Source organism: Halichoeres trimaculatus, unplaced genomic scaffold (assembly GCF_033239565.1).
Source record: "Halichoeres trimaculatus isolate MK-OKI-2021-1 unplaced genomic scaffold, fHalTri1.1 fHalTri1_scaffold_10, whole genome shotgun sequence".
Taxonomy (NCBI): Eukaryota; Metazoa; Chordata; class Actinopteri; order Labriformes; family Labridae; genus Halichoeres; species Halichoeres trimaculatus.
The window spans coordinates 829301-854832 of NW_027437187.1; the positions used below are offsets into that span (position 1 = coordinate 829301).

A 25532-nucleotide genomic window follows, 5' to 3' on the forward strand; every position below is an offset into this window, starting at 1 on the left:
ATCCAGTTGAGGGTTTTTCTGTTTGGCAGCAGCTCATTGGTGTGAGGGGCTCTGACAGTTACAGCATCTAAAAATACAGACTGTAATGATCGCAATTGGAAGTGTAATGTTTTCAAGCAGCAAGTGAGACGAGCTGCCAGTGAGGGTTAGAAACCTTTGGTTACACAGACTATAAATCAAAGCTTTGAGGAGAACACAGCAGATATAAAAACAGTTCCTAACGGTCCAATGAGTAATTATGCTCCTCGTGCAATAACACATGAAGTGACGTGCCATTGTTTGCACATTTGAAGATAAATCAAAACAAACACATAGCTCCTTTACAGCCTCTACCCCAGTTCAGTGTAACTGGAGCATGATCTCAGCTCTGAAGGATCCATTAGTGTCTTGATGCATGCTCAAATGGAAACATTAAGTCTGAATACAATGACTGGAGGTCTGAGCTGCACTGTGCATCTGTTGTTTTCTGTGCAAAGAAACGACTCTGTGGACAGTTTGTCTCTTCACTTGAAAAAGAAACAGATGGATGTGAAATATGGGGTCAGAGGAGCCTCACCCTGCAGCAGGGACGTTGCTGTGGTTATAGTCTCGGGGACTCCATCCACACTGTAGATGGATTGGAGGAACTCTGGGACACAATCGTTCTCATCCGTTATCAGCACCTGAACCTTATTAGGGCCAGAGTGATGGGGACCAGAGAGAGTGGGGGGAAAGAGGGGAGGAAGGAGAGAAAACAGAGGAAGATGCAGAATTAGCTTCTCTGAAATAACCTTCAAATCCAGCAGACAGCCATATGAAATGCTCTGCACAGGAAGCTGACCCACAAATTTAATCTAAATTGCATTTTATAGTTTCTCGGGTTGACAGTTCAACACATTCTTTATCTTCCACTTCATGATTTTCCTGAGTCAAAAATAGAAATGTTCTGAGCATGTGTGTGTTTTCGACAAAGGCCCTTAGCCGCCCTGCGCCCTACGAGCTCCCTGTCACCACTGTGTGTAAAGTGTGAAGTGACAGCTGAGTAATAGTCCTGAAATAGCAGGGATAGGTTTTCCCAGGCTTCATCTTCAGCTCCACAACATGCAGCTGAGCATCTCCCACACTATCTGTGCTGCAGAGTGGGAGCCTGACGTGATAATTGGCTAACAAAATCTTTTAATTAATAATTTAAAGGCAGTGAATTCATGAATAGCTCATCCAGATTTTTTTTTAGTTTGTGAATGAAGCTTTAGGATTTACAGTTCTCATACCTCAAAGTGCTCCCTCTGTCTGCATCTCCCGATCCCACTGTCAGCAAAAAGCTTGTGGACAAAAAACTCAAACCTGGAACTAACCAGAGAAAAAATGACTTTGGCCCCAGGTCCACTTGTTAACATCTGAAAAGCATTCAGCCATGTAGACAGCAACAAACTCTGCTGCCTGCTCTCTGTGGTTCTGGCTGAGTAGTGAGATGTCAATAGGTCAGCTCTGAGATCAGATCGTTGCTGGTAAAAGCAGCCTTGTCACTTGAAATAAGAACATAAAGGTGAAAACTGTGTGAGTCCAGAGGGAGAGCAGAATGCTGCAATTCGCATCAACAAAGCAGATTTAATTTTTTTTTTTACCTTCTGTTCCAGTAAAGTTTAGTGTGACAGATGCAATAATAGGACGTCACAGAGCACCTCAGCTGACCTGGACTCTTCTGTGACTCATGTTCCCATGCAAGGACTGCTTAAAGCATCCACCTAGACTCAGTGATGTCACCAGAAGCTTCCTGAAGCCTATATAGGTCAACATACTGGAATGTGTCCACCTCACCTGCTTGACAAACAGCTGCCATCAACACCTAGCACGAAAATCAGCCAGGCTCCTGGTGGAGCCTCAGGGTGGATCACTCACAGCAATATCAGAAAAACAAGAACAGTGTGGAATGTAAAGCACTGTGCTGGTCACCAGTAAAGAAAAATGAAGCCTTTGCAGAAGAAAAAGAAACCCTTCTTATTGTTTTTCACTATATACTTTCTCATTTGCTTCTCTTTAAATTTCCCTGTTGTGGGACGAATAAAGGAATATTTATCTTATCTTATCTTATCTTATCTTATCTTATCTTATCTTATCTTATCTTATCTTATCTTATCTTGTCCTATCTTATCTTATCTTATCTTATCTTATCTTATCTTATCTTATCTTATCTTATCTTATCTTATCTTATCTTATCTTATCTTATCTTGTCCTATCTTATCTTGTCTTGCCTTTTCTTACCTTTTCTTAAATCCCTTCAAAGCCATTAAAGCCCATTATTTTAGATCTACATGGATGTATTCTCTGTGAGGTCTCCAAACTGTTTCTGGAGCAGAGTTTTGTAGTCTGTCATCAGCAGGTGCAGAATTAAAAATGATGACTTGACCTTACTTTGGTAAAGGTTAAGGCTAAGGGGTGGTGTTAATGTGGGCCCTCTGGCTTATCACTAACAACTACAGTCAGTACATACAAACATGAAGAAGTCTGACTAAGGTCAGGTGGTAAAGTCACAGCGGGGGTCTAGTCCTATCTCTGAATACATACAGAAAAGAGAATCAGACATCTGGCTGAGAACGTCTCACTATGCTAACAGGTGGCCCTGAGGTGTACCAAGACCTGCTACATCCAACCCTAGTCTGATTGCAATAACATTATGCCTTGTCTGTTCTCAGTCTGACTGAGCTGTTTACATGCAGTTCAATAGTCCAGTCTTACTCTGACTAAGCTCATAGTCTGCTATCTGAAGCTGCATAAACGTACCGGGTGCTCACCTTAATAGCTTCTAAAATACTGAGTAGAAGAGGAATCAACCCAGTTCAGTGTGTGCGGACAGAGAAAGAAGCTACTTGACTCATTCCTTTAACCAAACTGTGAGCAGGTTCGTTTCTGCTGTAAAGCCTGTCTCTTTCAGTGTGTATGTGGTTTCTGGTGTTCCTACGGCCAGCCTCAAGTGGACACTCCAGGGAGTGCAGTTTTTAACACTTCTGCATGAGCTTTACTCCTCCAGGCTGGATGTTTTAGCTTGAATTCAACACACAGGAGCATCACAGCAGAATTAAACATGTTTACAGCCTGACTGAAAAGGCTCTGGGTTATGAGAGCTCATTCCTTTATTTTTATCCTTATCTTACATCTTCATCCTCAACAATTTTTTTAAAACCAATAATACTACAAGATGAAAATGAAGAATCCCTAGCAAAAACTCTGTCCATAGTTTGTTTCTAAGTTTAATGTGAAGAGACAGGACTGAAATGTATGCGGTGAACCGTCATTTAAAATCCAGCATGTTTGTCCCCACTGTGTCAGATCTGTCAAACTATGAACAGTGTATTCCTGTGACAGGTCGAGTTAGTTAAGAGGCATTCATTTTGTCATTGATCTGCAACAAATGTGGCACAGATATATATTCTCTCTGCCTCAATGTATCCCTCATTTCATGGATCAGTTTAATATTTGACATTTGCTGCTTTTCATTGCTATTAACTATAATAACTGCCTTTATTTATCCTGGTCTGGGAGAGCATATCTGGTGAAACACTTCACAGTTTTGATCAGCGCTGAATCGTCAGAGATGATGGTACAGTTGGGAGTGCAGTGAACTGGATGTCACTCCAGCACAGACACAGTCAGGGGCTGTTGTTAAAGTGCAAAGCAGAAATCTTCTTGATGAGCGCGTTCAACTTGATCAACAACCATCAAACTTCTACACTCAAGGAAAGTGTTGAAGTGTGCCCACAGAGGTCAAAGGAGGAGGGTTTGTTTCGTGACTGTCAGAGAGGATCACCTGTTATCCATCAGTCAATTTCTCTAACTCTGCTTCTGACCAAGAAACATGCTCTCCATTAGGGAGTAATATGGGCTAAATATACCAGGGTCTTTTTATGGCAGGATCAGGATCTGGATTGTTTTTTTAATGGCCATGTTATATATTTGTCAGTTATTTATCAAAATGGTATTTAATTCAAAATGTTATTTTTTATATAATTAATTATGGATCTTTTGGGGTTCCAGAGAAAATTGGTGCATTAATTATTTCAGAATGCTTGAAAAGAAATACTTGGAGCTAAAAATGTCGTTTCAGGTCAATAGTTTTAACCCTTAAATCTTTTTTGTATCCTGGAAGATACAGACATCTGGCAGGCTGGGGGGACATAGAGTATTTAAACTTTTTATTTTAGGAAAAACTTAAGGGGGGATGGGTCCACAGCTCAATACATGTGTAAAACATTTTGAATTCTTTAATTTTTTTCCAACTTCTTTCAAAAAGTTGTGTGCTAGACCTAAAGGGGAGCTAAATAGTTGCTTTTTATATGTTTTAAAAGCTAAAAATGTCACATTTTAAAAATTGGTAAAATTTAAAATTTATACCCCTAAAAGGACAACGTATCTCTGGGGATACAGAGTGTAAATTGAACATAAAGATCATATTCAGGAAAAAATCATGGAAGTGTGTTATTATAGCCTAGATACATTAGAAAATAGCAATTAAGTAATTTCGTAAATATCTTTATGTGCTTGCCCATTGAAGGGCTCAATTGAGAAACAAAGCAATGTTATTGTGAAATACGTTTTATCATTCTTTAACAGAGAAGTGTTATGATTAAAAGTTTCATTATGATTCTTTTAACAATTTTATATTTTTTTAAATAATGACTTTTAATTTATTTCCCAAGGTTTTATAAAATAAAAAACAAACAAGCAAACAAAAAAAAAACATTTTTGTGGTTTTTCAACAGAATGACTTGATCTGTCAATCAAAGCTAGAGGGTGGGACCTCTGCTTGATCCATTTTTCCATTCATTTTCTGAACCACTTATCTTGTTCAGGGTCGTGGGTGGCTGGAGCCTATCCCAGCTATCATTGGGCGTGAGGTGGGGTACACCCCGGACTGGTCGCCAGCCAATCACAGGGCTGACACAGAGACAGACAACCTTTCACTCACTCACACACTCACACCTACAGACAATTTAGAGAGTTCAATTTACCTGATGAGCATGTTTTTGGACTGTGGGGGGAAGCTGGAGTACCTGGAGAGAACCCACACATGCACAGGGAGAACATGCAAACTCCACACAGCAAGGCCCACCGGCCAAGCTGGGAACCGAACCGTTGACCTTCTTGCTGTGAGGCTGCAGCAGCACTACCCGTTGCGCCACCGTGCAACCCCTCTACTTGACCCTTAAAGAGCAATTAGTTTGAGAGGGGTTTAGCTGCAGACCTCCACTCTCAGCTGCTTGAGGAACAACTCTGAAACCGACTTTCCCCTCCAGCCATTGTCTCAAACACGTCATGCACTCCTGTTTTCAGCTTTTCAGTCTTCTCAGCATAAGTGAAAAGTCTCCACGTTTGAATTGATTCTACAAGTGTTGCTGCCATGTCTGTGTAATGGATCAGCCAATCACTCAACTGGCTCTGCCTTATATGCTTTGATTGACAGACCATGACATCATTATGGACACTATGCTAAAAAAAAATGACATTATGGAATAAAAAGGCCATTGTAGAAAAGGACATAATCATCAAAATAAAGGTAAACTTTGTAAAAACGTTTTTTTCTTTTTTTAATTTAAAAAAGCTTGGAAAATAAATCAATTAAAAAAAACATTATTCCAAAAAGTATGAAATTGTTAAAGTAATCATTATGACATATTTAATTATAATAACTCAATATTAAAGAATTATAAAACATATTTCACAATTACAGTGCTACATTTCACAATTACATGGCCACGTTACATATTATTCTGTTATTTAGCAAAATGGTATTTATTTCAAAATGTTGTTTTTATTTATTTAATTATGAATCATTTGGGGTCCCACAATTTTCACCCTTTCTGCTTTATTTCATTAATTTAATCTAGTCTTGTGTCTCTCAGTGTCTCCATATGCATCTGAAACTCGAAACCAGACTCTGCATAAAGATCAAGACGAGATCCAAACTAACTGTCCCATAGTCCATAAGTCTGAGTGTCCAAAACACTGAACCCCTGAATGCTGACCAGAAAAGCGCCATCACAGTTAAGTCCTTGAACCGTTTACAGATGCCCAGTCTCCGTCTGGTCCCCTTTTCCAGTGGACTCACCTCAGTGGCCGTGCTGAGGCTGCTGGCCTCTTCGCTGGCTCGCACCATCAGCAGGTATCGCCGCTGGTCGCCCTCGTAATCTAACGTCCTGGTCAAGCTGATTTCTCCTGTCTTCTGCCGGATACTGAAGAGGCTGCTGGGATTAATAAGCAGGCTGTAGCTGATTGGCTGCTTTTGGAAGGAAATGGCAGACACCACCAGGAAGCTGTGAGCAGACATAAATAAAAAAAAGAAAAAAAATATTTTTTATTGTTGCACGTCTTGGTCTGAGACGAAATTTTTCTGCATCAGCATTTGCCTGTGATGAAATCGATGGCTGTACAGCCCATTGACTGTGTGCTATAAACACAGCCAATCAGCACTTGTTGGTACAATGGGATAATACCACAGTGTAGTGCAGATATTAATGTTTGTTTTTATGGTTAAGGGAATTTGCCTCTCCATAATGCTGCACGATTATAATATATCAGTTCATGCTCTAGTGCATTTGTGTGACTAAACAAATCATCATCATCATCATGAGTCGTTGCAGGTAGTGTTTGGAAACTGACACCCTCCACGAGTGTGCACGCCGCTGCTATTTTAGAACTTGTTTGTACAGAGAATTCATTTATTATTTCTGTGATAATTGTTACAAATGCAGAACATTAAATGTCCTGTCACTAATTCATTATGCATTCATTTCTCTGTCTATTTACAGATATGAGGTAAAGGGGTAGTATTATAAATATATGTCTTTTCCTTCCTACACTGCTGCCTCAGTATCAAAAAGACCTATCAGAGAAACATCAAAGACTCTGAGTCTTTGGTGATAGCCTCGTGGGAATAAACCACAGTCACATAAAGACGTTTACTGTGAGAGAAGACTTCAGGCACATTTCACACAACTGTAATTTCAACTGAAAGGGTCAAATACTGTCACACACAGAACAAAATAGGATAAATCATAAATTTCAGAGATGACTTCATTTCAAAAACAGTTGAGGTGCAGTAAATAACTCTGATGGAAACAGGAAGTGAATGTTTGGAAAACAATAATAAAACATTTAATATTAACACTGAAGCACGTCTGTGTTTTTAGAAACTCAAGCTCATTTTAGATTCAATACTTTGAAACAGACATGACTCTGTAGTGGAGATCACTGCATTTATAAAAACAGACATGATTCTGTAGAGGAGATCACTGCATTAATGAAAAAAAAGACATACTTCTATTGTGGAGATCACTGCATTAATAAAAACAGACATGACTCTGTAGTGGAGATCACTGCATTAATAAAAACAGACATGACTCTGTTGTGGAGATCACTGCATTAATAAAAACAGACATGACTCTGTAGTGAGGATCACTGCATTAATAAATCAGATGAGAATCTGTAGTGGAGATCACCGCATGGGTGTGAAATCAATTCAGAAATCTTTGTCTGTGGACATAGCTTATCACTGGCTCTGCTGAGTCAGGTTCAAAGTGCACCATGCATAGGAGACCTGATATAAACCTGATCCAGAAACAGCTGAGACCCTTCTGGACCTGATCCCTTTATTTGGTGTAAGACTACTCTGCGGTCTGATGAAGCAGAATCTGACACTCTTTCTGGAAATCATGGGCGCCGTGTCCTCTGTTCTAAAGGGGAGAGGGAGCACCTGGCTAATTTTCACTTCACAGTTCAAACCAGCATCCCTGGTGGTCCGGGAATTAGTAAAGTCCACAGCATGGAGGGCTTACACATCTGCAAAGGACCTGCTAATGCTAAACGTCTAAAGGTTTTCGAGAAACATGTGCTGTCATCCAGACAACCATAGTTTCAGGAAGACCCCACATTGGCTGATTATGACCTGTTAAACACATAAACAGAAGCTGAGCTGTGGAGCGGCTTAAATCCTTCATTAAAACTCAGAATAGCAGCTGCTGGTCTCCTCAGTCCACAGATGAGATGCAGAGTATGGATTAAAGAAGCAGCAATGAAACTAAAGAGCTGACTGAACTACTTTTAGGCTGGGATCAGATTTGAGATGAACTTATACCCGTTAGAACATGGGAAGTGCTGTCTTTGTGTTATAAAGTTCCAGTGATTGTGATAATCCTCCCGTTCTGTTCGGTTTTGGACCTGACACCACACGCTGGCCTTCTCGCACAGCCCACACTTCTACCTGCATCTGCATGCTCCTGAATGCAAACACACAAGCTCTACTCACGGCTGTCCTTCTGGCGTATTCTCTGGGATGGAGATGGCGTAGTTGCTATTGGTGAACTGCGGTGCTCTGGCTCCTGCCACCACAGACAGCATGGCGGGGGAACTGCGGCTGCCTGGTCCATCTAGAGCCACCACGCTTAACAAGTACTCCCTGTCCCTCTGCAGCAGCAGCCCTGTGGTCACCACCTGGCCCGTCGTCTTGTCCACTGCAAAACAGCCATCACCGCCTGGGGGGGAATACAATTATATTATTTTTATAGAAGTGGATCCAAACCAATCCAAGCCAAACACGGCTGGCTGGAATACTAATGCTGCCCAAATTACACTGTGAAATAGGTGATTTGCTCCTGCTGGGTCTGCTTAGAGCAGCGCAACACATTTTCATTCTGATGATTCATGTTCAAAGTACTGTGGAATATAACATTCCTGCACAATTTGTGTATTTATCACAACATGTCAGCAGTGTTGACATGTGGAAATAGTCCTCTTTGGTAATGCTTGGACAATAACATGTTCTCCTCCTGTTTGAAGCCTGAATCTATGTTCCACATAAACTTATCATGATACATGGATTAAGACACAAAAGGCAGCTTTATCAAAATGAGTCTTTAATTGCTATTTTGTATTCAGGGAGTATGGCAGACATTCAACGGTGACTTTAAGCTGAATTTGCATTTCCATTTACATGAATCCATTAGGCAGACGCTTTTGTCCAGAGCGATGTACAAATTAGGAACAACTCAGGCCACAATAGAAGACACTGTGGAGAATAAATGTCTCAACACTGAGGTCCATGTTCCCGGAGATCCGCTCTGCTCACTGCTTTTATCGCTGTCAGTCGGACAGTTTTGATGGAAATTTCTACAGGAGCTCGAATTGTTCCAAAGACACACAGGAGCCAGCAGGAGAAAAGTCAAAGAACCAAAGTCCCCGAGGAAACATTTACTTTCCGGAGAGTCTGAAAACCTTTCCAGGTGAAAACAGCATCCACTCTGTTAACACTGTCATAATGTAGCAACTCTTGCTCTAATTTCTAAAATGGTTTTATTACAAAGTTTGAGGTCGTTTGTGAAAGGATTATTCACCGAATGGCTATTCATTAATTCTCAGAAGAGAGACGAAGATTATGTTTTTAGAGCATGGCACTGTGCGTGCAACTGAATCCTCCCTGTTCAGGTTTTACATCCAAATCTGTGCCACACACAGAGGCTCAGCCAGGAGGTTAGGTGTTTGAGTCCAGCTCCTGCAGTCACATGCTTAGGAAGTGTCCTTGGGTTAGCTAACAATGGTGGCTCTTTACCACAGCAGTCTTGGCTGTCAGTGTGTGAATGTGGGGTGGAGGAGTTGTCTTTAGCACTATCAGTGGTCAGAAAGACCAGAAAGGCACTATATGAGTCTAATAACTGTTTACAGACCAGCTTTAAGCACACACTACTGGCAGTGGCGTGCACAGAGGAGGGGCAGTTGCCCTCCCACTTGGCCTAATTGTTGGAAAACATGCGCTCATGTGCCCTCTTGGGAGCAAAAACATGCTCTAAGGTGCCCTCTTGGGTGGAATAAACACAGGAAACTGCCCACTTCCTGGTTAAAATATGATGAAAGGCCCTATTGTGTGGCTGAAATGTGCTCTGTACGTGCTGTTTTTCTCTCTTTTTGCCTTCAAAAAGTCTGTGCACACCACTAACTACTGGTGCAGAAACATTCTTCCTCATATGGTAGAAGTTAGGGACAAGTTCCTGCAGGAAAAAGTTTGGTGTCCAGCCTGTGAAATGTCTCCCCAGTACCAAAGTGTTCCTCTCCCTGTCACTCACAGACATCACATTAATGAGATGCTGCCCCTCCATGCTGCAGGTTTTCTCTTTAAGAGTCTCAAACCAGCTGTCCTCAAGTAGTGACAGTATATGTGATGGAGACATCAAAGAATCGTCTGTCTTTGTATTGATGTCCCAAAATCCCGTCTCAATGAGTCAGTGTGCAAAGGAGCCAAACAGGGAGAGTGAATCACTGATTGGTTTGCTCTGTTTTTCAGCTTCACTAATGAACCTCAGAGTGAGGTGGTTCTCACTCATTCATCAGTCACAGTCATTGATGTTTCTCTCTGTGTGTTTCCAGTTAGGGTTTCACTTCAATGTTACAGCCATCCTTCACCTTAGTCACCTCCATTCCATCTCACCTGTGTTCAGCTCAGCTCCTCCCTCACCATGCTCTGGACCTGACAGGTGATTCGCCCATCCTGCTCATAGCCTCACTCCTCTTAACAGTGTATGAAGAGTCTGATCTGCAGAGACTGTGTATATTTTTCACATTTTCTTAACTCAACAAGAAATCCATCATTCACTTGTTGAAGTCTCTCTTGATTGAATCACTTCTGTGTTCATTTTCACTAATGGAAACAGTTTCTAATCATTTAAAATTCCTGTTCTTGCTTGAAGGCACCTCACATCCCACGACCCCTCTGATCCTGAGCAGACTGTCAGCTGCTCTTCCTGCATTTATCTGTTCACAGAGAATGAAATCCTCCCCGAATTAACAGACATGAGAGCCAGAGTGACTTATTGCTGGATTGTGTTTTTCCTGCTTTTGCTCTCCATACCAGAGGCTTGGCTAGAAATTTACCCGCTGCAGGACCTAACTAACAGTCAACAGGCCACACTGTTAATTTCATAAACAGCCCAGTAGTATTTAGCATTAAGGCCAAAGTACACCATACATCCCTGGTTCAGCTCTGGTCTGTCACAGCACCCAATCAGAAAGGTGTCCATTGAAGTCACAGTGTCAACATGAGGCCCATTTATGCTCAACCTTAAATATGGATCCAGATACTGATGAAGCCTTCTGTCCGTGCTCTGCATTTATATCGTTTGTATATCTGAATGTTCCCATAAAACTTACAGATCAACTTTCCAATGAACTTGTTCCACAAACTCTGCCAGAAATCTGGGTGTCTTGATTGATGACCAGCTGACCTTTAAGGCTAACGTGGATATGCTCCCTGAAATATTTTGGATTGCTACCCAAGTAGCTGCCTGTTGCAGCAGCTCTCTCGTCTTTGTCTGTTTCTTGTAATTTTTTTCGTCTCTTTTTCGTCATCTTTGTATTTGGAGTGAATCATCACTTTGTATGGTTCATTGTCGGTCATGGACACCAAACTTGTTGTGGCTTCGGCGATATTTTTGACTACTTTTCTCCTGTGTTTGTCTGGAGATCCTACATGTAACCATGGCTGCATTGTTTATATGCGAACTCAGCTGTTAGCAGCCTGTAGCATGCCAATGCTACCTAGTGTAGGGCTTGATGATTTCCCTCAAGCTGAGGAGGAGGAGGTGAGGACGACGTGCCGGTTCTCGGATGTGAGCTGGGAGGTGACGACGTGGACCTGTCCTTCCATCCATTGTTGTTGGGAACGTGGGATCTAGCCCCGAGGGATGGATGAGCTAGCTGTGCTAGCCCAGCGGCATCGTGCTGTTCATGGACGTGGCTGACGGAGCTGACATCGGACGCCGGCGACACATTGGAGGAGCTTCACCTGCTGTGAGCAGACAGGATCCAGGAGACAGAGACTGAACAGACTGCTGGGGAGGCTCAGTCCTGGACCCTGTGGAGGTGGAGACTGGCTGGGCTGGAGAGTGGTGGACGAGTGGTGGACGGGATGTCGTCATCTAATTTCTTATGGACCTTTTGGCACTTTCTATACTCTTTCTTACTTTTGTTTTCTTAAATGCTGCGGTGACTCCTGAATTTCCCCTCGGGGATAAATAAAGTATTTTCTATTCTATTCTATTCTATTCTATTCTATTCTATTCGATTCGATTCTATTCTATTCTATCAGTTACCCAATCCCAGCACTTGTGGAGGTCTCCCATCACTCTGCACAGTTTGTATCCATGAGGTCTCACTGACACGTGGAACAGACAGTGAGGCGTTCTGAAAAGTAGTTTTTAATTTGGCAAAAACTGAAACATCTTCCTCATGGTGAAGAGCTATGATTCATGCCCTCAGACTTGAACTGAATGCTGATAAGACAGAAGTGTTTTATCTTCAAGAGCCTCTAACTCTACAGTATCCTTCCACAGAAACACAAAATGGTTCCAGGTCTGAGATTATCAGTCTCCGAACCCTTTCATACACGCTGCGTGTCAGGGAGGGCAGCACAAGAGTTGTTATTTCCCAAACAATGGCTGAGTTAAACCCAGAGCCGCTTCAGTTAAAAAGGAAAAAAGAAAAGAATGCCCACATGAAGCTCTCATGGGCTTGTTGATCATGTGGTCAAGCAAAAAGGTGAGCCACAGAGGCACATCCTCAGGTTGTGGCTGCATCGCCAATAGAGCCTGAAGGTCTGTGGAGCAGGAGCTTCCTGATATTTAGAGAGCACGTCACTGGACCAGCTGAAGAATTCATGATCTGCACTCTCCGCGTTATTCCGTACATACGGAGGCGAGGGGCAGCTCTTCCATGTGAAATCAAATATTGATGCTTTTTTTTATATTTGCTGATTTAGAGAAATAACATTCTCTTATTGGGCCCAGATATTCAGGAATGGATATAATGTGCACATCATGACACAGCTCTCAAGACAGGAGCCTATCTATAGATGACCACAGGCCACTGTCATCTCCTCACACACCTGCAGACTAAAGCATCTACAGCAGAGAACAGGTCACGTGACCCAGCAGAACAGGAAGTTGATAAAGATTTAGTGTCCACCTTTTTAAGATGTTATCCAGACTGCACGTCTCTATCCTCCCATCCTTTTAATTAGTTAGTGATCATGTCAGCTGTGCAGAGGGAGTGTGCTGGTGGATGTAACATCAATCCATGCGTCATTGTAACTCTGGGACCTGAGTGTGTTACCTTGTGGAAGGAGAGAAGTGAACTATCTTGGTGGTTAGATTCCCGCTGGACCTGAGAAAAGCTGAGGTCTGCTGTGTAAACAGAAACAAACCTGCTCATCAACGCACCAACTGGTTTGAGAATCCCTCCATCAGACAAACTCCAATATTAGATCTGATGTGGATGGAAACTTTACTGTTGACCTCATGTGGTAAAGCTCCAGCAGATTTCAAGAACATGGATTTCAAAACTAATTTTCTGGTGATCTCAACCCACCCGCTGAAAAATCCTTTGCCTCATAACAACCTGATGTGGCTTACCTTTGTGTCGCTTCTTTCATTCCAGGTTATAAATATCTTCCTCATGCTGTGCGCAGTGTGAGAACTTGAGGGCCGTCAGAAGTCTATGGGCTATTATCTTTTTAATGAATGTCTCCTGCTGTCTAAAGCTGTCTCTGAACATCACATCTCTCCACTAATTTAGAACAACAGTTGATCTAAAGCAGGCCACACTGGCTCTTTTAATCCCAGAGTGAGCTGCTTTCCTCCTCTGAACTGACGTGAACTCCGAGGACATTTCAGGCTAACAGCCCCATATCATTGTTTGAACGTGTTATCTTTAACATCTGCTCAGGTTGTTGAAATTGAGAAATAACTTTTTGAGAATCTTCTTGTTAAAAAAGTATTAAAACTGACATCTGAAGTCACAGACTCACAAACCTCTGGTGCACCGCAGGGGGTCTTTTCATGTGACCTGTTAACACTGACACTGTAGCAGTGGTGTTTGTTTCCAGGAACACCCAGAGAGAACCGTTTCTACCTGTGACATCTTCACACGAGACCAGAGGAGCCGCTCTGCATGTCAGAATGGTTTTCCTCTGAGTAAGATTTCACACGTGAACATGCAAGTCTTAATTGCCTCCATTAATTTAGCTCCCATGCAAACAGGGAAACTGAGATCTCTGATCAGAATGATTTGAGAGCTGAAGAAGACGAGATACAATTGCACCTGTAAGTGTAAGAAAGAGTGAGCCCATCTCCAGCTGCATGTGAGGGTGCAAAAGCTCTTCTTAACCCAAAAGGCTTGATTTACTAAGATCTTGAATAACGAGCGCTAAAGAGCATTTGCTAACTTAAAAATGGCACATGTTATTTGTCACAGGTAATCTACTATGATTGTGTGTGAGGTTGGTGTAAAAACGGAGCCAACCACGCTCTTTAGATAAGGATTCAGCACATGCTAGCGGCTTTGGAAAGCAGAGCGGGAGGGAAGATGAAGTTTGAAGCCATGGAGGTGGAGGTCTTGGTGGTGGAGGCAAATAAACACACTGCTGGACTCTGGCAGAAGAAATATGGTTTGGGAGACTGAAGGTGAGCGCTGGGAACTAAACCCGAAGATCTGCCCATTATGAGATAAAAGAAGATGGTCTGCAATCAGATTATTTCTGACAGTCCAAATGTGTTGCTACCCACACAGAAGATTCTCTCTCTCTCCTGTCATTGCACCTCTGCCTCCTTCTGGCCACAGCGACCTGAGCTGTTTGTGTGTAGCACTGTGCCAGTTTGTACCTGCTTTTCTTACCTGCTAAATATGGACATAAAAACAGTGACCGCGAACAGTTTCGGGTTTGATATATTCCTTTGTGGGCGCTTAATGATTATGGGCTCTGATTTCGTTGTGCAGCGCAGGGGGTGCAAGCCTGGCGCACCCTGCGCAGTGCTAATTTCGTGCAGCGCACCACCGTGTGCTGCCAATTTAACAATTTGGTAGACCGTCTGCGCAGAGATGGGTGTGACAGCGCGCCAGGGGGAGTTGACGGCGCACCAGGGGGAGGTGTCAGCAGATTCATGTTGCGCAGTGACAATTTCGTGCCAAAAAAGTGCGCTGAAAGCTCGCCAGCTCCAACCTGGTCTATCCTCAGTGCAAAGCGGAGCGCACCCTCCACAGCTGTAATTTGGTGACAGGCGCACATGTGAGCACATGTCAACAAAGCCTCAGAGGCAGGTTTCCAGAGTGTCAGGCACATTTTAATGCAATCAACAATCACAGCAATCACTATTTAATGTAACCGTCTGAACCAGCATATACATTTATATCTATATTAACTGTCCCGTCACATCTGATGTCAGATTAAAGCCGTTTGTCATAATGGAAAGTTAACCTGACGGCAGCTGGAAGTTTGATGCACATCTTACAATTAAACAATAAACAGACTTAACATCTGATACTGAGTATATATCTGGTTCTCTCATTTCATTTAATTCAAAGAAAAGAGGGAGAGAAAAGATGAAGAAAAAAGAGACGAAATAAATTTATGTCACTCAGGAATTGCCCGTGATTTCCCATATTTCTCTGATTTAGTCTTTATTTTTAACGTGATCTAAAAAGATGGAGTACATTATTGTAAGGACGATGAGACACTGGGAGAGTATACAGTATATCACCAAAGGTTCTGCTATCTGGTGATAACTAACCAGGAGTGCAGGTGGATCAAAAGTATTCTGAATGGATAAGCCAGCTGTGTAACTGTCTCTTCATTTTGTTCTCCTATTAATGACAAAGGAACAGATTTCATCTGTCCCGGGAGCTGGCCCACACAGTGACACACTTCGTGTCCTCCGATGTGCCCCGCTGTCCATTCTCCTGCTGCAGGGACAGTGGCTTTGACCGTCTCCGCTACCGGGTCTTTCCAGCACACTGTTTCCGTGGTGCTGAGGATCACTCAGACCAATCAGACGCTGCGCCTCGGCCGCAGCGCATTTAAAGGCTCATTTGATTGGTGAAAACAGCGCTCGGCTGTGTTAAACCCACTCATGGCTTTTCTCCTCCCTCTCTGCCAGTTGCGCGGAGAGAGGTGTGGACGCGCACCTCTGTGCTCCTCTGCACCTTGACTGCGCCTCTCTTGGCACTGCAGGAAACTTGCAAAGTGCACTGGTCATGCCCTGACCGGGCGGCGAAGGCCGGCACAGGGCTGGTGCACCTGCGCTTGCGCCTGGTCTACAAAATTAGAGCCCTATATTTGCATCTCCTCCTCCCAGAGTTTTGCGCTTTTACTGCATATATATGGGTTGTACTACTTCACTCATTTGACAGATACAATCTTTGGTTAATACATCAGCTTAGCTCAAGCTATCAAGTTTTCACATGTTTTATACATGCAGACCTTTAGGAGATCAGACCCTAAGTGTATGGAATACTAATAGGTTACCTTAAGAAAACAAAGATGCTAACATCGATTAGCTCTGAAGAGTTGCTGGAACCCAATCACCTCTGACAGAGAGAAGGGGAGCAACTTTCTGTCCTGTAATCCAGACACACCAAAAGCAGAGCTTTCTCACCCTGTAAAAAAACAGGACTGTCTTTCTTTTGGTCTTTAGTCCTGTGTGGAGCTCTGAGACCAGAAACCTTTAGACTCTGCTGATGAAGGCTTTGGTGTAGCTGCAGCTGGGTACAGTCTGTCTCTAAACGCCATTTGTTTACCAGTATGGCACCTAAAGAACATTTTGTTTACTCTTCCTGATGTGTATTTGTACCTTTGTATCTAGAGTAGGTGTGTACTTTTGTTGTTTATGAACGTTATTAATGTTTCATGTCAGAGCTGTCTCTTTGTGGATGTGGAGTTAGTTTTATTCCGGCACTCAGCTCTTTTGGACTCAGGCCAGAACAGATTTTTAGGGTCCTCTGGAGGATTACCTTAAATCTGTTACTCCGGTTTACCTTGAGGAAACTTTTATGGGACCTGAACTTTCATGGTTCTGGCATATGGCCTGTGCCGCTGTCGCTCCTCTGACTCTGTGAACGCAGCAGAAACTCTGCAGTCTTCAGATGTGTTTTTCTGTGGCTCTGCAGAGAGCTGTGTGCTGTCAGTGCTGACACACTTTGCCAAGTCCAACATAAAGAAAAGTTGTGATAAACTTAAAGGTATTGTGGAGAAGAGCACAGTGTTTCTTCTTCCCTGTGTTTCTTTCCAAACATGTTTTTAAAGACTGTAAATGAAGGGCAGCTCAGAGATTCTGTTTTCATCAGTTTTTAGTCAAAATATTTAATATTCTCTTGTTTTATTGTACTGTTTCAATATAAAGATAAGTTTGTTTGATATTAATTGAGATCAGTTCATTCTGATTTATGGCAACAGCATGGCCTCATGTGAGGAGAGCTATGAGGGCTGGGAGCAGTCTTTCCTAACAGTAAAACATGTCTAACTGATGTGTCTCTAACTGATGGTGAAATATGAAACCAGTGCTCGTGTGATAAAAACTTCAATCCCTTAGGTGTTTGTAAAAAGACGTGAATTACGCAGTGGAGGCCAATAGCCAAGTTTTGTTCCAGTTTCTCAGTAAAGGGGTCGAGCTGACAGGGATCGTACCTATCATCGACAAAACCTCATATGGCCCCCACTTCAGAAACACTGAACTATCCCTTTAATGCAGAGCCACTAAATATCAGCTGCTCTCCACAGAAAGTGGATCACAGCTTTAGGATGCAGTGAACTGTGGGTTTTTGTTTCATGTCAGTGAATATGCCTCAGCAGGGAGTTGGTGAAGTGATAAGTGTTAGCATTCTAGCATTACTGCAAAAGCATGAGTTATTGTCAGCTACCATGTCATCTCAGCTCTGAACAAGTAGTGTGTAGATTTCCAGAACCTTCGTCAGAGAGTTGAGGGTTTTGGGTTAGCCCCTCCTGCTCAGCATGTCCCTCAGTACAGTTCAGAGTGGTGCTGGTGTCACTTCCTCCTGAGGAGGTGGGTCAGTAGATGGAGTTGGAGGCTGAAAAGCTCATGAGGAGCAGATCACTTATTCCCCTCTCTCCCTGGTCTCATTCAGCTGCTGCAGACAGACGTTCACTGAGGAGTCTGCTTCTGTTTGAGGTTTGTTCCTATCAACGGGAGTTTCTCTGATCATGCTTGATCATGCTTGATCAGCATTGGGGCTTTAACAGAGTCTAAAGCATTAGTAATTAGTATTAGCTCTCACTTGATGAGTTTAATTCATTGAACTCATGCACCTGTATATACCTGTATGCACCTAAAACGTGACCTCATTGTAAAACTCTGCTCTAGAAGTGTGTGTTCTTGCATCAGTTGTCATCAAAGATGAGGACAGGTAAAATCCAGTCCCAGGTAAACGTTAGGTTAGAGGAGTTCATGATCATTGTAACATTCCTGGTGCTTTACCGTGTCGCTGTCTTTTAATGTAACCATGGATTCCTCTCATAGTGTAAGTCAACACACATGACACATGCTATGGTGCAGAGGTTTTAAACCAATCCGTCTGCCAGAGGTAAGGCTCTCACTGCCCGCTGTGTGTCTATGTGAAGCTAAGAATGGAGCTCGGACTGAAGGCCACAGCCTCGATGCACCAACCCAGCAAAGAGTGCCAGAGGAAGATGAGCTGCAGGCTACAGGCTACAGGCTACAGGCTGCAGGCATCCTGCGCCATGAAGCACACATCATCAAAATGGTATGCTTTATGGCTGAGACTTCAACAGCTTAATTATCATTAATTAAATCACCAGAAATGTGTCAACTGAGGAGAATCCCCCAAACTACAACCACACCCCTGGTACAGAGACAGAAGTCCAGTGTCCTGAGTGAATGAGTAAGAATAAACATGTTCATTCATATTCTCATCATGTTTTTCATATTTTCATGAAAGATGACCTGAACTGCTCAGGTTCCATTCAAGTCAATCTTCAGCTTAAACTGGATCTGCTCCATGATGGTCTGGCCCTGTTGCAGTCTGCAGCTAATATGCAGCCATCCTGTTTCTGCTGTGTGCCAGAGCTGTGATTCATCAATTCACCATAGGAAAGATAGAGCGGGACAGGAAGTCGTGCACAGAAACTGCCTAAAAACACCCAGAGACGTTAAAAATAAAACAAACTATGTTTGAATCAGTTCGTATTTAGCTTGATTATGACGACAAATGAGCAGAGTCAGATAAGGGGCTTTAATTTCGTGGCGCAGCGCAGGGGGCGCAAGCCTGGCGCAGTGACAATTTCGTGCCAAAAAAGTGCGCTGAAAGCTCGCCAGCTCCAACCTGGTCTATCCTCAGTGCAAAGCGGAGTGCACCCTCCGCAGCTGTAATTTGGTGACAGGCGCACATGTGAGCACATGTCAACAAAGCCTCAGAGGCAGGTTTCCAGAGTGTCAGGCACATTTTAATGCAATAAACAATCACAGCAATCACTATTTAATGTAACCGTCTGAACCAGCATATACATTTATATCTATATTAACTGTCCCGTCACATCTGATGTCAGATTAAAGCCGTTTGTCATAATGGAAAGTTAACCTGACAGCAGCTGGAAGTTTGATGTACATCTTACAGTTAAACAATAAACAGCCTTAACATCTGATACTGAGTATATATCTGGTTCTCTCATTTCATTTAATTCAAAGAAAAGAGGGAGAGAAAAGATGACGAAAAAAAAGACAAAATAAATTTATGTCACTCAGGATTTACCCGTGATTTCCCATATTTCTCTGTTTTAGTCTTTATTTTTAATGTGATCTAAAAAGATAGAGTACATTATTGTAAGGAGGATGAGGCGGAGACACTGGGCGCAGGCGCAGGCACAGGCGCAGAGCAGGTGCGCCTGTGCCTGCGCCTGCGCCTGGTCTACGAAATTAGAGCCCCAGGCGTCAACAGGTTTGAGTTTTTATAGCCCAACATGAATGAAGAGAGGCTTATATATGGATTGAGAAGAGCAGGAACTCCTCTGTCTGTGACTCCAGCTGTCTGTCAGTCATACAGCTTGTTGGACTGAACACTCAGCTGGCGTGAGATGATAAATGCAGTCAACACAAAATGGGACAGAGCCGCGCTGGGGATATACCTGATGTGTTTGAGATGTTCCTCATGAACGGGACATAAACGATTTTTTGATTGTTTGTTTGTTTAATTTTAATCATAGACCAAGTTCAGCGTTATAAAAATGAACCATGTCAGCTCACACAAAACGTGAGCCGAAACAACACTTCTGAGGGTAGAGTCCTTTTAGTATAACCAGGTATGTATTAAGTATTTACAGAAGCAAGGTTTAGTCCTCTCCAACATTTGTTAAAGTTATTTTTAAAGCCAAATCCATCATCCTGGTCTAATTCAAAAGACTAGGTAGATATATACACTCAGGTTTTCAAAAAGTCCTTAAAAATATGAATTTAACAGAGTTTGGTCTGGAAAACAAGGACAGGTTCAGATATTTCCACTTGAGAAATTTCTATGAGAAAGGTATTAAAAGAGGGATTATACAGTGGGATAATGCTGTCTTGAAAGCATTTACAGATGCATACAAACATACCCCCACTAAAATCGTATCCAAACTATATAATGGCTTACAGAACCACATGGGGGATGATACATTTTATGTTAAATCAAAATGGGGAGAGGAAATGAATGTTGTCCTGTCAAAGGATGACTGGCAGGCAATCTGCATAACCCAACAGACTACTACCAGTTCAAAGGGATGGAGGCAATTTGGCTGGAAAATGTCAACAGATTTTTTATCACACCACACATTAAATCTAAACAATGTAACATACAACAACATTGTTGGAGAAAGTGTGGAAATATACTTGCCAGTCATTCTCATATTTTCTGGTCATGTATCAAAATCCAAACATTTCGGGAAGGAGTTATAAAGATTCTGGGAAATATTTTTATGACAACAATACCCAGGGACTCTGGTGTATACCTCGGCCTACTCCCAGGAAACTGTATACATAAAAAGGACATTTATCTCTTCAAAATAATGATCCTTGCATGCAAGAAGGCCATCACGAGAAATTGGTTGATGACAGTAACCCCCCCCCCCCCCCCCCACACACACACACACACACACACACACACACACACACACACACACACACACACACACACACACACACACACACACACTCACTTTTCTTTTTATTTGTTTTCTTATGTATTGTTCTGATTTGTTTGTCATTTTCTGTTGCTGTAAAATGAAAAAAACTTAAAATTAAAAGAAAAAAAAGAAGAATTTATTTGTTTCAGAGCAGTGCCAACATTGCCCACTCAAAATGCAGCAACCTTTCTTAAACTTACTGTACATTTAAAAAGTATGCTTGAGTAAAAACAAACACGTTTGCTATTTGGGTCTATGATAACTCTACTAATTGATTCAGTCATTCACCAAAATCCATTTAAACTAAAAAAAAAAAAGAAAAGTTTCTTCTTGCATCAAATACTGGAATACTGATTTGCAAATAGTTGCAACTAATAAGTGATTAATTAATTAAAAAGCCTCTAATTGTCATTAATAAGATTTGTCTTTTCTGGTCCCATCATTAGTATTTTTTTTTTTTTTTTTGTATATCAGGACAATAGATTTTTCAAAGACCAGTGGTAAATGTATTTTTCAATTAGAGCTCATCCTGATTTTCTAAACTGACCACTAGTTTTCCTCTCTGCGTTTCTTTCTTTGGACGCAGTCACACTGCAAACTGTGCCATGCTTTAGCACACTTCAGCCAAAAAGCATGTTTAGAGTAGTGTGGTAGTGTGACCGCTGGCCATACTCTCCAGCAGGGAACCAGCACTGCTGGGGGGGGGCAATTGTGCTTAAGCATGGCAGTTTGGATGGCCAGTGTGACCGCGCCCTTTCTTTCTCTCTTTGTTTTTCTCTTGCTCTGTCTCCAGCTCAGCCCACACCTCACTGCTGTATTCTTTACTCCCCCACAGGTCACCAGGTTAAGGCAGAAACCCTCCACCGAACATACCAAGGTGTGAGAGGCCGTGGAGAAGACGGTGAGCAAGTACACACCATTGTGAATAAGGTACTCATGAATATTCAAAAACACACTTCACACGTGTTGGAGGAGGAAGGAAACTTGTTCAACACGTCGTCAAGCTCAAAGAAACACACAGTGAGTGTAAACTCCCAGGGGCACCTTTTAAATAAAAGATCAACTTTTTTTATCTCAACTACAGACTGAAAAATGGGGTCAGACAGGCTGGCCGAGCACATCAAAAGGCCGGCTACAATCATCCTCCGGAGGTCTTAAATCTTAATCACCAGATAAGAGGGTTAAATAAATACAAGTGAAATCTTGAAATTGGGTCTAGATTACTTTGAAGGCAGGGTATTTAGTTTTTAATTTGAGCTTTAGAGGTAAACCTCAGCGCTTACAGGAGTTTTTATCATGCTGGTACACACCGTGGGGTGCATTGTGCTGAATGTGGTTTACCTCCCATCAGGCAGCTGTACAACACGCTAATGTGAGTCAAAGGAAGTCTGTAGTGTTTGCTAAAGCCCCTTTGGCCAGATTAGCACATCCCCCAACTTTGACATGCCAACAAACCTCTTTCCCCACAACCACCAGGGGGTCTGGCTCTCTGGCAGACTTCCAGCAGCAGTGGGTGTGAGAGTGTGTGTGTGGGGGAGTGTGTGTGAGGGTATGTGCTCACATGATTCTGTGTGTGCATGAAACAGAAAGAAGCAGACAGAAAGACAAGAGTGCATGATGAGTGTATAAACAAATGTGTGAAAGCCTCTGGCTGTGTGTGTGTGTGTGTGTGTGTGTGTGTGTGTGTGTGTGTGTGTGTGTGTGTGTGTGTGTGTGTGTGTGTGTGTGTGTGTGTGTGTGTGTGTGTGTGTGTGTAGGGAGAGTGAGTGAGAGCCGTGGCGATACAGAGGCAGAGAGAAACGGAAACTAATGGACACCTAAAGAGTGTATGAATGCATGAATGAATGTGTGAATGCCTGTGGCAGTGTGTGTGAGTGACTGTGCTGGTGTCTGATCCGTTGTGTTTACTTCTCAGGCGCTATCACCTGTCAACCTACTTTTAAAACAACGTCATACATCCTATACATCATGCACATGTGTGCAGAGCAGGATGCTTACCATCAGACAGAAAGTACTCCACCTCTCCACTCCTGCCCTCGTCTCCATCCTGGGCCTGCAGCTGGTAGACGAATGTCCCCGCGGGGGCCTCGGGGGAGACCACAGCCAGGTACGGGTAAGGCTTCATATTCCACTCAGGGACGTTGTCGTTGACATCAGTGATCTTCAGCTTCACCTTGTTCAGGTACCAGTCTGGGCCTGGGGGGGAGCAGAGATAGTGGAGGAGCCGTGGTTACAGAAAGTGACAGCTGTCATGTAAGTGTGTGTGTAGCAGGGAGACAAGCAGCCAGGGGAAGCCGGCGCTCTGACAGCAGGAGAGTTTCTGAGGGTGAAGGTATGTGAGATTTAAACGCTGCATCAGAACAAGTCCAAGTCAATCCTTTATCAGCAAAGTGGGAGTGAGACCAGCACAGCCTGGATTCAGCTCCCACTCCTGGTCAGAGTCATTACTTCACTATCTTTACACGCTACGTCCCCACTATCTCCCTCTCCATCCTCTCCTCCATAGCTGCCAGCTGGGAGAGACTGCTTTAAGTGGATGTCAGGAGGGCTGTTTGGGCCCAGGGTGGAGGTTGGCGGATGTGATGTCATCAAATCGTCTCCATCAGGGCTCCATCCAGACCCCCTCGGGAGAGCCTGAGCCCCAGTCTCATCTGCGGGCTGTGTAAGGCTACCTTGATCTCCCCTCAGGGACCAAGCCTCATGGCTGCAGGCGTTTTGTCGCCTGCACACTGCATCACTGGAGTGAATAAGAAGATTCTAGAAATCCAATTACCAACTCACTCACCCTGAGCCAGGGCAGACAGCAAGAGTGCACAGCAGCAGCAGCAGCAGCACGCAGGGGGGAGTGGTGGTGTACGACTGCGCTGCAGTGTCTGTGACAGGAGTGCAGTGTGCCCGTAGCTGGAACTGATGGCAGGGGTTTGTTATCCACATTAAATGCGATGACAAAATCTGGAAACAATGTGCACAAAAAACTCCTGACACTGCCACGGGCCTGATCTAGGGCACTTTCTGTGTACAATCTATTCCTGCAAAGTGGAGCAAGTCACCCAATTGTGAGCTAAGACACTATTTCAGCAAACATTGGCTGAGAAGTTGTGTCGACGTGGCATGAAGGAATGTCAGAAGAGCTGCCAACCAGCTCGGTAGGCTGAGATCCACAGAGGCCATCTGCCTCACCCCGGGGAGAGGAGCCCATCCAGGACAAACACACACACTCACACACACATACACACATAGATATGATCACAGGATTTGACATACAAGCAAACAATCCCATCACACAGACACATGGATGCACAGCTGATGTATAGCTGTCATTGGCATGCCTCTCTCCTCCTCTCACCTCAGTAACCTGAGGTCTAAAAGTAACTATGGATTTCAAATCCCATTATGTAAAAGCTCCCCTGTGTGTGACCACAGGCTATATATGCACTCTTTAATCCCAGACAAAAGCAGCAGGAGTTAGCGTTGCATCCTTTCACTGGCTGAGGGCTGACTCAACAGATGAGCTGTTGCTGTCTGGAACGCTCTAATGTGCAGATTTCCTTAATTTTCTGTGACATAATGCCTCTAAAGAGATGATTATAGCCTATTATAGGAAACTATACACTGGTAATGAGAGGCGCATGCATACAGCAAACAGTATGAAGACTTCAATCTGTATGAATTGCACCAATAAATCTTTTACTGCACATCATGTTCGCTCAAATGAGCCAGAAAGCAGAAAGCAGACGCTGAGATCACTGCTCCTATTTCTTTTTTAACTGGCTTACAGTTGAGATGCATTTTGATGGAAAATACAATGTGCTGCACTCCACACTGGCTGTGGAGTGTTCACAACTGTAACACAATAGCTATAAAGTGTGTGACAGCTCCTAAAAGGATTGTTAGAGGGATAATAACAGAGGGAGGAAGAAGCGAGAGAAGAGAATTAATCTGGCTTTCTGCTCAGGCTTTAAAGTTGCTCTGCGAAGAGGAAAGTTCTGACTGGGATCTGACGATAGATCGTTTTGGATAAATAGCCACCGTATCGTGGGGGCAGAGAAACTAATCAATGTTCAGATGCTATCTCTGAAAATGTCGACAGCGGCAGTTTATGCAGTTTAAGCCAGATCATCCTGCCCTGTAAGACGGAACAATCCCTGCGTGATGAATAATGAGGAAGGATAAAGATTCCTCTGCAAAGCTAGAAGGGCTTTAAAAGCCACTTAATCAAAAAGAAATCAGTGCTCCAGCACTTAACATTTAGTTGACTATCAAATGTTGGCGGGGAGCAGAGCAAGACACATTCCTGCCTTCTGCTTGTTGGTGTCTTTCCCAACCACGTCTCTGTGGTAATGCTGGTGATGATTTTACAAGGCTCCATCTAATTAGCTTGTTACTGAGAGACTAATCAGAGGCAAGGCAGATAATTAGAGCCTATCAGCTCCGGAATGATAATGAATGTGCTGCTGTGTGTGTGAGTGTGTCTGTGTGTGTGTGAGGTGAGAGATTGCATGTAAGCGTGCATGCTTGGTGTGTTGCGAGGCGGTAAAGGTGTGTGATTTCTCTC

The 25532-nt window shown here is 43.2% G+C and overlaps 1 protein-coding gene across 2 annotated transcripts in view; it reads right to left on the minus strand.

The window, feature by feature from the left end:
* The window catches only part of LOC141796942 (neural-cadherin-like), a 158132-nt gene that overhangs the window by 94923 nt on the left and 37677 nt on the right, over positions 1-25532 (minus strand). For both annotated transcript variants that reach the window (XM_074678283.1, XM_074678284.1), the window contains exons 2-5: positions 22976-23173; positions 8279-8504; positions 6083-6287; positions 557-668 (exon numbers count right to left, since the gene is read on the minus strand). In XM_074678283.1, the coding sequence (XP_074534384.1) occupies positions 557-668; positions 6083-6287; positions 8279-8504; positions 22976-23173 (741 nt within the window). The remainder of the gene's footprint in view (positions 1-556; positions 669-6082; positions 6288-8278; positions 8505-22975; positions 23174-25532) is intronic.